Source organism: Centrocercus urophasianus, unplaced genomic scaffold (assembly GCF_019232065.1).
Source record: "Centrocercus urophasianus isolate 14NV4802_14NV808 unplaced genomic scaffold, USGS_Curo_1.0 seq_14, whole genome shotgun sequence".
NCBI lineage: Eukaryota > Metazoa > Chordata > Aves > Galliformes > Phasianidae > Centrocercus > Centrocercus urophasianus.
In genome coordinates, this window is record NW_024884586.1 from 30,856,843 (window position 1) to 30,868,402 (window position 11,560).

The 11,560-nt window shown below is 38.9% G+C and overlaps 1 protein-coding gene across 1 annotated transcript in view; it reads left to right on the plus strand.

Moving 5' to 3' along the window:
• Nucleotides 1–8,017, plus strand: part of MIA2 (MIA SH3 domain ER export factor 2) — a 27,935-nt gene extending 19,918 nt beyond the window's left edge. The window contains exons 21-29 of the mRNA XM_042813752.1: nucleotides 1–24; nucleotides 830–897; nucleotides 1,559–1,638; nucleotides 1,983–2,114; nucleotides 3,952–4,110; nucleotides 4,784–4,915; nucleotides 5,957–6,033; nucleotides 6,416–6,638; nucleotides 7,455–8,017. The exon at nucleotides 1–24 is cut by the window's left edge and continues 4 nt beyond it. Coding sequence (XP_042669686.1) covers nucleotides 1–24; nucleotides 830–897; nucleotides 1,559–1,638; nucleotides 1,983–2,114; nucleotides 3,952–4,110; nucleotides 4,784–4,915; nucleotides 5,957–6,033; nucleotides 6,416–6,638; nucleotides 7,455–7,606 — 1,047 coding nt within the window. The 3' untranslated portion in view covers nucleotides 7,607–8,017. The remainder of the gene's footprint in view (nucleotides 25–829; nucleotides 898–1,558; nucleotides 1,639–1,982; nucleotides 2,115–3,951; nucleotides 4,111–4,783; nucleotides 4,916–5,956; nucleotides 6,034–6,415; nucleotides 6,639–7,454) is intronic.
• The last annotated feature ends 3,543 nt before the right edge of the window (nucleotides 8,018–11,560 follow it).

The following is an 11,560-nucleotide window of genomic DNA, read 5'->3' on the forward strand; positions in this document are numbered from 1 at the left end:
GAGAAGAAAGCTCATGATAATTGGGTAAGCTTAAAACACCAAATGTTCTTAATTTTGTATCAGCTACTGTCTCTCTTTTCAGTGATTTGAATAACTTGCTTTATGAGCTCAGTAGAATTTAAGTACTGCAGTGTTATTTGCTATTGCACTAGCTCTGCTTGAATAACATGCTATCGTTTAATAAGTGTGTGACATTTTGCTAATAACACAAGCATTTGGCCTTGCTTCAGTGCCATTTTAATATTTTTCCTGGATGCACTCCACTCCTTTTATCTACAAATAGAAGACATTATGTCCTGTGAGAACAGCGTGTTCCATTGACAGCTTCCTAAGAATGGTGCTATAAATTCTGTTTTTACTTTTTTCCAAACAGAAATTGTTACAATATCCCCTGACTAATAAATGTTCAGTTTTGCAGAATGGTCTGTATGAGATCGTCCTGTTAAAATAGCACTTCATGATTGTAATATAGATTTGAATTGTATTAATTTAATATACATTTTTCTTACGTAACATTGGAGATTTTAAATCTTGTATGTATTCTGTAGATGTTTCAAAGCAGCTATAGCTTGAGAATTCCATTCCTGCAGTTCTAAGAATCTGCTGGAAAGCCTCCTTGTTTCCAAAAAGTTAGCTAGCAGAACTGCTAGTGTCATTTGGTGATGTCTCTGAGGCTCTGTTTCATGTGCTTTATGCATCACTAGTATGCAATGAAAATACAATCTACACACCTCAGATAGAAAAATGTCTTAGATCTAGGAGCTTTAACATTTATGAAGGATTTAATTAATAAAATATCTAAGCATCTGATTTTTGTCCCTCTTGGAAGCTGACAGCTCGTGCAGCTGAAAGACAACTCAATGATATAAGAAAAGAAAACGCTCATAACAGACAAAAGTAAGTGCAGTCCTGATCTGATTCTAAACAAATGTAATGTGACACTGGAGGACATTTTGGATTTGTGCAATTCAGTGTTTTCTGGACCTGTGTTAACCAGTGATAATTGTGATAAGGTAGAGAGTGCACAGTATTCCATCGTAGCTCTGAAAGACAGTTAAGGATTCCTGTAGTAATGCCATGCAAGAAAATACGAACTGTGTGAGGTATTGAATTAGTTCATGAAAGAAGCAGAATGTAGTACTAGGACTCTGAGGTTTTAATGACACTGTTTTTCTAATATGTATGAATGAACCAGAAGTCATGATTACCAAATGATCTTGCAACTTGCAGTTCAGAAGTTAGTACTGACTTAAAAGCTTAGGTGGTGGAAGGGAACTTTTGGAAGTACAATTAAAGTAACACCTGAAGCATAGAGTGCTCATGAGAGCATTGCTGTGCTAGCACTTGTGATATCTAACATGCTATTGAACTTCTGAATTCCAGTTTAAATACAGTAGCATACAGTAGCATAAATTTGAGGAATTACTAAATTCAGAGTTCTGTGACATCCTTTGTTTATTTAGAGAATGTGTCTGTCTGTTGAGCACTTACAGTAGGAAAGTTGATAGTAAGCAGTACAGGCTGCTAACATTCTTGCACTTTCTTTGTTTATTTACAGATTAACTGAAGCAGAATTTAAACTTGACCTTTTAGAAAAAGATCCTTATGCTCTTGATGTTCCAGTTAGACCATTCAGAGGTACAGTATTGAATTGTAAAATAGACCCTAATAGTTCTGAATTCTGGTTCTGTTTCCTGCACTGACACACATCTAATTGTTTCAAACCTATCTTGGCCACATGTGTGTACAAATAAGTCATGTCAAAAAAAAAATGTCCTAACTTGCTGTAGGTAATACTGAAACTAAGAGTGTTGGCAGCGTTGATGAGAGTAGATGGAAATGTGACACATACAGTAACTGGAACGCAGTTCTCATTTCACTTATTGAATTTAGTTTTAAAGTTCACTTGAGAAGTTAAGTAATTAATACAGCTTGCTAAACTGAGTATTGTGAACTTGAGTATTTTGTTTTAACTGTTCCAGAGCATTCCCCATATGGACCCTCACCAATGGGCCGGCCTTCATCTGAAACAAGAGCTTTTCTTTCCCCTCCAACTTTATTGGAGGGTCCTTTAAGGCTTTCACCTATGCTTCCAGGTGCAGGAGGAGGAAGAGGTACAATTCTTAAACTTGAAAACCTGTCTGTTCTGGATTTCTCTCTCCTCTGCTATAAATCTGTCACACCTTTTCCTCTTACTGGTGACAAATGCATTAAAACAACCAATTCAGTATAAACAGACAAACTCTTCCTGTTTTTCATCTTGCTTCTAAATCTGTATAACGTACACCAGTACAATGGAAAATTTTGTTGGTTTGAGTTAGTCAGTGGATTCACTTCACAAACACAAATTGAGAAGAGAGGCAACCTTGGTCTTATTGGACAAATGCAGTTCTGCTGAAATAACTTCTGATGTTAAATTAAATGAGTCAGATTTCTGCATTAAAAATACAGACGCTTTCACCTCATTCGTACATTCGTTTAAAGAGAGAGAAGGAAAGTGGAGGTACCTACATTCTCAACATTTTATTGAGAGTCATGAAAAGTGATTCTGTAGAAGTTACTGATTCTTCTCTCCCTTTAGTTTTGAAGTTTGAGTCTTATCCCTAGTGCTGAAAGAGAACAGGAAGGCTGTGTACGGGGAGTAGAATGTATCAGTTGAGAAGTAGGTGAAGAAAACACACGGTGTCTTGGGTCATAAGGGAAGGAAACATGACTCTTTCATGTTTATTTTTTCTAATGGAAAATGGTGAATTCTAGTATGGAATTCAGCATCTGTTGCAGGTCATGAAGAAGCTACTATATGACTTAGTACTGCTATGAGACCTTTTGGCAACTTACTTAATGGGAAATATGTCAAAATATTTATAGGGATTTCAATAATCAACATTGATTTTTAAAAACTAGCATTGTCTATTTATGTACTTTAATTCTCCATAAATAATAGATGGTTCCCTCTGAAAGTTGATTCACGTTCTAAGAGGAAAAAAAAAAAAGCTGAGGTTGAATGTTCAACCATAGCTATACTACAAACAACAAAAATTATAGGTTTGGCAACTTCTACTTGAATAGAAGCAGTAAGTAATGCAATTTAGATGTCATGCAAATCTTCAAATTGTAGCTCAGATTTTACTGGTGAGTAAGGTGAAAACTGGATTTCAAAGTGGAGTCTTAGCAAAGAAGGTAACTATGCAAAAGAATAACTGTGGTTCATTTTGCAATAGAGCACTAATATAACTTGGATAGATAAAACAAACGATGTGTGTAGTTGATGTAACTGCAGTAATTATAGTGTAATTATAGTGTAATTATAGTGCTCATCTCACTTTGTGCAGGGTAGAAAATGGCTTTGAATTCTAGGTTGAATTTCGGAGTAGAGGAGGATACCAGAATTGTGTATTTTGTTAATCTTCAGAACAAGTCTTACCTGAAAGAAAATACAAACCTGAAGTCACTCACTGTCACAATTTCTCTTCCAACTTATATGTTGACCTGGTCTTTTCTGTTTGTTTTTTTTTCTTATAATAGAGACAATGAGAATAGTGTTGAATATAATATGAGTGGATATTTTTAATGAGGATATTAACTTTGAGTGATAATTTTTAAATTGATGAGCTGTTGTTAGTGACAGTTATTTTAGTGCTGAAAATAACACCATGAAGGCAGCAGTTTCTTTGAATTAACAAGTACTGTTAGAAATTATTTTTTAAAAAATCAGGTAGTGTAGATTACACTTCTCTTGAACTAAGATATTTTCCTTCCAAAGAAACCTTTAAAGGCTCCTTGTAAATCATCATCAGCGAACAGCTGGAGTTTCCTGTGGACCCTTGCTCCTCTTGTATCTTGAAAGTGCTGACATTTCGTGATACGTTCCATTGTTTTCAGACTTAATGAAGAAAGACATGATGGAAGGTTTAAAAACATGAGTTTTAGCTATCTGATTTGTTCAATTAGGATCTAGAGGACCAGGATCGACTGTCATGTATGAAGGCAGCAATGAACGAGGAGACATGAGTTCTGATAGATTAACTGATCCCCACAGACCACCATCAGATACTGGATCCCTGTCTCCTCCCTGGGACAGAGAACGCAGAATAATTCTGCCTCCATCAGGTACAGAAATCTGCTTAGCTACTGAAAGAATGGAATTACTGACTTGTGGTGTATACATTTAAGTATTTTTTGCTTGTATTAAAGAAACAAAGATACTACAATTTTAAAAATGAACATTTAAAAAAAAAAAAAAGAGGGTATAGAACAATTGTCAGTTGCAGCAAGATATTATAGTTGTATATAAGCCTCATCAACTGCATACGAGCTTGATCATGAAACTCAAAGTTCATTCAGGATGAACAAACTGTATCTGGCAAATGTCCTATTTGCTAGATCTCAGCTACTTATAGGATAATGCAGAGGTACTCCTGTTTTCCTGTCCAGAACTGTGTTCTTACCCAGCCTTGCTCTGAATCTTGCTGCTGCAGCTTGCCTTGTAGCTGCATAATAACTAAATTCAGTGCAAGTACGTTGGAAATGCGTTAAGGCACTATGAAATGTAATGGGAAATGTCACTCTTAGATTAGTGTGATTTAAAATAAACAATAGATTATTTGTATATTGGCCTTCATTGATACTGAATCGAAGATTGCTTTCCCACCCTGTTCAATAGTCACTTTGACTATGTACAAGAGCATAAGATAGCCAAAGAGTTTTGCTGGTGTAAAATTGTGTGAAACACTGACCTGTTTGGTGATATTTTGATTTTTTTTTTTTTTTTTTCCACCAATAGGTGAGCCTTATACTGATTCAGTTCTTCCTCCTCGAAGACAAGAAAGATTTTTCCCTAATCCTCCAAATACTGGAAGACTTTCTGGACCAGCAGAGCTGCGGACTTATAGTATGCAGTCTTTTGAGAAGACAGGTGGGAATTACTTTACCTGGCTTCTATGGTACAGTCAACTGGAGAATCTCAGTATAGGATGACTGTACTGAGCCATAGGAGGGATTAGCAATAACAGTCTCTCCTGAGTGCATGGTTCTTTGGCAGTTTGTAGTCTACTTAATGGAAACAGTGGATAACATTTGGGTAACGTTGCTGCCAACATCTAGCAGCTCATTAAGCTTGTGAATGTTGCTCTTTAGAGACATATAATTTCATCAGACTTAAGCATTTGTAAAAATACACCCGTCATCTGATCTCAGAAGAGCAACATCTCACAGTAGTGGAATCCAGGCTCCAACTCTAAAGTGAATTGACTACAAATTCTCAGTAAGCTAACATGCCTTTTCTTAAGATGAGATGTCTAACTACAAAAGCTTAACTTAAGGCAGATATCTGGAGAGCAAGACACTTGTCAGAAGGGTTGAAGTTTTGACAGAGTTTGAGAGCAACTTAACAGGGATTTAAAACAGAAAGTGTTATGCAGCTTGAGTGTCAAGGAATGAATATGCTCTGCATGGCTTAAAAAAATGTTTCAGGTTGTTAAGTAACAGCTTCTCTAACACAGGCAAAGCCTGCTTGAAATGACGTGATGCTGTTGCTCTTTATGTTTTAGTGCAGTAATTCCCAGGCTGGGGAAACAGGGGTTATAGAGTAGGACTTTCAGCTGAAGTGGGAGTTGCCAAAGGAATAAGGTATGAGAAGGGAGAAATGCAGCTGCTGTGGTAACCTCTAGGAAAATGCATGTGTAACTTCTGAGGAAAAAAACCAAAAACTTTATCTGTATACAAAAACCTTTGGTAAAAGCTGCAGCCTGGAAATATTCATGTGCGAACTGTGCGCAGGTTGGTGAAAATGCTGAAGCGCAGATTTTGTGTTCCTTGGTTGTCTTTCAGTCTGCTTGCAGAGTAGGTGCTTGGTACAGCCTATGTTTAATTGTCTTGCTTGTATCTTCTGAGTTAAGAAAAAAACCGGGGGGGGGAGGGGTCAGCACTGAGTAATTTGTTTAACTTCTGCATACAGATGGGCAGACATCTTCAGAAAATAGCCCGCTAACAGAACCAACTGGAAATGAGATGAAAGATCATTCTAATCTTAGCGTAAGTAGCTAAACAGAAACTTGATTTAAAATACAACAAAAAATATATAGAAAAAAATAGTCTGTAATACTCAGTAGCATAATGCACTGTGCAGTCCAAGTTATAAAAATTGTATGTGGACTTTTATCACAGTATTCACTGTCATGCGAGTTAATTTGGAGATGTTACTAGCATAATCAGTGCTGAAAATTAATTAAAACCTGAAAAGTGAAACTATAATCAAGGTGATGGTCAGTGCACCAAAGTAGCCTTGCTCAGGATTATGCTGCTTAGAACTGGTTTATGGCTTGTGTGACAGTCCACGTCAAAGTGGACCTGATGAGATTTAAGATGTTCTCTGACCTTTTCCCTAAGCTATCTTCCCTGTTTTAATGTGTTACAGAACTCTCTCCCTGATCAGCTGCTGGCATCTGAAAGTGAAGCAGTCAGCTCAGGGTTTGCTCCTCCACCTTTCCCTCCAGTCAGACCTCCAATGATGCCTATGGATCCCCGAGGACCCTTCATGAGACGACCCCCTTTTCCTCCCCCTCCCCCTGCTGGCATCTACGGACCACGTGAATGTTTTCCAGTACGAGACATGGGGCTTCCACGCCCTCCACTGCCAAGTATGTAACTCCTGTTAGCATTTACTTCAGGCTAATGAACGTGAGTGGTTTATTGCCTGTTCATTCAGTTTTAATATGCACAAACCACTTCTCAGTTTGTCTAACTTTCTGGTTACGGGGGTAGTGTATATTTACTTCTTCAGAGCTGCTCACTGTGGTAGTGTTTTTTCACTAATACTACCTTTGGAAAAGAGCATACAATGTTCAGCAGCTGAAAGGTTCCCTTTCTCAGGTAGAAATGCAAGTAGTTGTGAAGCTGCATCAGACATAAATCATAGAGCTTCATCATTCTTCAGTTGTAAGGTATGCTAATGTCCATACAAAGGCATGTATTTGTGACATACCTGTTAATTGTTTCACTTCCATAGTTTCTATCTTTGGAACAAGATGCAGGTATCAGATTGAAGTGCTTCTTTCTGCCTCTTGCTGTTCACAGATTAAGCTGTAAGGAAGTAATCTCTATCTTCCACAGCACCTTTACAGTATGACAGCCAGGGGCTACCAGATCAAATTTCACATCAAACTGAAGGTAGTGGTGGCAGCAGCAGAAGCCCATTAGCAGACACTAACTGCTGATGCCACAAGCCTGGCACCAGATCCCAGTTGAGGAAAGTGGGTATTTTGTCCTATTCTTTCCTAGAGTATTTGTCTCAGTGGAGCACATCATAGATCTAAGAACATCATCTTAGATGGTTCCACCTTGTGACTTCTAATTGGATAGGCCATTGTGAACAGAAAGGTGCATGGGGTAGAAGGAGCAGGTGAGGATTTGCTGCTGTGATTGGTATTAACTGGACTACTTTCATTGTTTCACAGTGAGAAATCCATTTCCCATGAGATCCTTTCCTCACTATCCACCTCAGCGACCTGAATTCTTGCGTCCACCCCCACCTCCTGAAAACAGAATCGAGTCACCTCAGTCAAATACATTGGCCACAGAACAACCAGAACCACAACAAGAGACTTGACAGGTGTTTGAGCACCGTGCCAAACCATTTCTCTACTCTTCTAATGGCATTTCTCTTACGTTAAGTAACTGCTGTTACTTAAGTATAAATAAACTACTTTGCTCAAATTGAAGCTTAATAGAAAATTTTCAGGGTAGTATTTTGTAAATAGAGAACAAAATATAACTACAAATATTGTGAATAAGTGATTTCCATTGTACAGTAGTCACTTTAATTTAAATATTTCTAATTTGGATGATCTCTTCAGAGGTATATAAAATTAAATAATGTGAATCATTTTAAAAGTGCAGCTGCTTTGTCCTTGTTTAGCTGTACAGGGAAGCTTTGCATGCTAAAACTGATGCTTGCTCAATGAATAGAATGTGAAAAAAACTTAATAAATAAAATGTAAAGATGATGAAATTAAATAAATACTTGTAGTACCATGTTAACAGGAAAGTTTTAGGGAAGGGAAGAGGAACCCAACTACGTACATACTCTGTTAATGACTTGTAGGCGATCTTTCAGTTGAGAAAGCTTCACAGAATGGCAGATGCCAGCGACTTACCACTGTGGCACAAAGGAAAGGAAATGTGAAGCAACTCTTATCACCATTGAAAACTGCTAGCCTACGGTATGTTTCATTGCAGGTGTTCTGTTTTTGTAAGGCAAGATGCTGTGAAAGCAAGGAGTTACCATCTTACAACTGTATGTGATACTTCAGCATCACCAGACAATTGTTAGATGCGTGGCCACGGTAAACAGCAGCTGAAGTCCTAGTTAGTATTTTTTGTTTGCTTTTTTACTGTTCCAGCATGAATTCAGTTTAACAGTGTTCTAACACTAACAAGGGACAAAACTAAACAAAAGCACTCCCCAAGCTTACAGTCTTCATTCTTTCAACTCTGCACGGCTGGAGAGCCATCAGCATTTATCAACCAAGTAGCCATACAGCATGGTAGGAGACTTCTGTAACCATGTAATATTACAGATAATTGAAAGAGCAAAGAAAGATAAAATTCCTTTCTTGCCTGGAAAGAGCACAGAAGCAAGTATAACCAACATACTTTGCAAAGGGAAGCAACAAAAGTTGTCACGAACATGCTGCTAAGACAAACGTGCATTTAAAAGAAACCCAAACATAATTGTTTTAGGGGCTAGAAAAAGGTTTTAGAATTGTGTCCATACACACTTTGTAGTGAGTGTTAAGTTTCACCAAAAAAAAAAAAAAAAAAAAAAGCAGAACTGAAGAACACAAAAAAAGTGGCATCTCTTTGTTTCTTGCCCCATGGTAGTGATTGTTAGAGCAGCCAAAGCAGCCTTCCTGCAACCAGGGCACAGATTCTCATTAAGGTGACAGGCTGTATCAGAACAGAGCCTTGCTCCATATTTACCTGCTGTCATACAGTCTAAAGGCCCCTGCTAGAAGCTGCTGGCTCTTGTCAGTTGGTGTTGTTAAGGCTCTAACACACTTCAACTTGAAAACCATGTAATTACAGTGCAGTCATCTGGTAAGGAACCCTTTAAAAAACAGAAAAACTGTTTTTAGCTAAGGCTCCACTTAGAGTAGCAGCAGTGGGTAGCAAGCTGCCATTCCCCCATTCTCCATACGCGCACACACACAGAAAACAGTTTTTAATGTTAACCAACTCTGTATACTTGCTCTACTCTCACAAGCTACCACACCCCATACTTAGAAGTTTCCAGAAAGCTCCAGCACACTTTTTTTTTGTAACTGCTTGCTTAGATCAAGTCTGCAAAGTGAGCTTTTCTTTCTGCAACACTCCTGCTCTTAACCTTATTTCCCCATAGGCTTATTTTGGCTGCAGAACTGCCCCATGGCTCCTCCTTGCTATTTCTTTATTCTTTCTAATTTAGTCAAAGGCATTTAGATAAGCCCTTTATTTAAGCTACTGGCCAATGAAAACTGGCAGCAGGCACTTTAAAGGCTTGTGTGTTGAAATCTTTAACTGCTGTTTAGCTTAGTTCAGCTGTTGCATCACTTTTAGCCATGATTTGCTTTCCAGAGGCTCTAAGTCAGCCTGTGGGACTTAACCAGGCCCCTAAAAGCAGCTGTCCAGCTTATACATCCACCTTTGCATCAGCCCTAAGAACAGCCAGAAGCACCAACTGTCAGCCAATAACCCCATGTGTAGAAAACAGCTGAAGTCACCGAGGCCCTTAATGTTGGTAATACTGCCAGCAAAACAAACTTTTTTTAATCCCAAAAGTACTTATAAGTGTAGCTCCATTATCTGAACAGATGCAGAGCTAAATATTTGTTTTAGCTTATAATTAACTGTCTTCAAAATACAATTGTTCCTCCACCAAAACAGTGGACTCCATGCCCACAATGGCAGGGAGCCGCAGGCAAAATGAAAGCTAACTGGACTAAAGATAATACAGAAGAGGCATGGATTGGAGCATCCTGCACACAGAATGGCACTTTTTCTTTTTTTTCCAGCAGTATCCCAAAGTTGCATTTGCAGGCAAGCAATGAAAACAAGCTCATATTTATGCACCAGGAAGTAGGACAGAGTAGTTCACGAAATGGGTTACATAAGCTTGCCTGAGCAGGATCACACGAGCGCGTGTGCAGGGAAATCCCTGCTCCCCCCACTGGGAAGGAGCAATGGGCTGTAACAATGAAGGGCTTGTGTTCCAACTTCCTGCTGCTAAATCCAAAATGCAACAAGACTAACTTAACACCCCCGTCTTTTTAGGAAAAACAAAAAGAAAAAAAAATTCTTGTTGGGATTATGCAAACTCGAAGCAATTTCACATAGCTCCTCTGGCCCCTCTCAAAGTAGAGTGGTATTTTCTACATTAGGACCAACTTGCCCGCCATTTGATTTACAGCTGCTTTAATTTGAATCCCTTCATCCTGGTACCACTAATTCAAACTACTGTTAAATGCACAACCACCCAGAAAGGGCCAACTGTTACTTGTTTCTAAGGAAACAGAACCAGAGGTGTACCTTTCCAACTCTGCTGAAGGTCTCTGTTTCTCCAGCCACTCGCCTTGCAGATCCCTATACTTGAAGAGCAAAGGTTCACTGCAGTATACAGACTAAGCACAATGAATTCAACCTGGAACACAAACCATATCCAGACATTAGACTTCAAGCTGAAGGAGGAATCACATCTGAAGTACTAACAGCATAGTACTTCCTAGTATTTCACCACAGTACTAACCCCCATAGAGACAGCCCATTTTCAGCATAGTGAAAGGACTGCACACTTCTCTACCACTGACAAGTGGCCAAACTCTCCTGCCCCTTACCTCACCTTTTAACATTACACTAATTTAAATCAGGAGACAGACTACAAACATCGAGGTAATGAAGCTAAACAAGTCCCAACTACAGTAAATAATGCAGCTATGCACAGAAACACTGTAGTCTGCAGAGAAAAAATTAACATCCTGCAACTCTGAGGACACGACATCTTCAGCAATTTGCATGGGAGCTGCCGGAAATCCTTCTATCACTTTGTAACCAGATTTAAGGCCCAGATGATGCTGAACATCCCTGTCAGATTTAACTGCTACAGAAACCTCCCCTGTGAAGCTGAGCCCCAGAAGGCACCACGACTGTGTCCTGATATTTCACTTTACTGGAAAATTAAAAGCTATAGTCATATTTATCTACTTATTACCCACAGCAAAATCTACTTCTCTCTCCAGCAAACTGTTAAATGCTCTTGCTTGCCAGAGCTACAAGATCTACGACAGTGCTCAACCGACAAGCAGTGCAGCCTGGTAGTGGTTTGGGCTGTCACAAAATGAAATTCAGAAGCTCAAACCAAACCCGTGCTTGGCACGCACACACTGAACAGCCACTCCAACAATTCTCACAGCACAGTCAGCCGCTGCAGGGCACGGCAGCTCCACCAGCTTATCAGACATCTGCAATTTTCATTCAGAATACACAGCTACGTACTCTGAGTGCGGATAAAATGTCAACTGAAGCATTG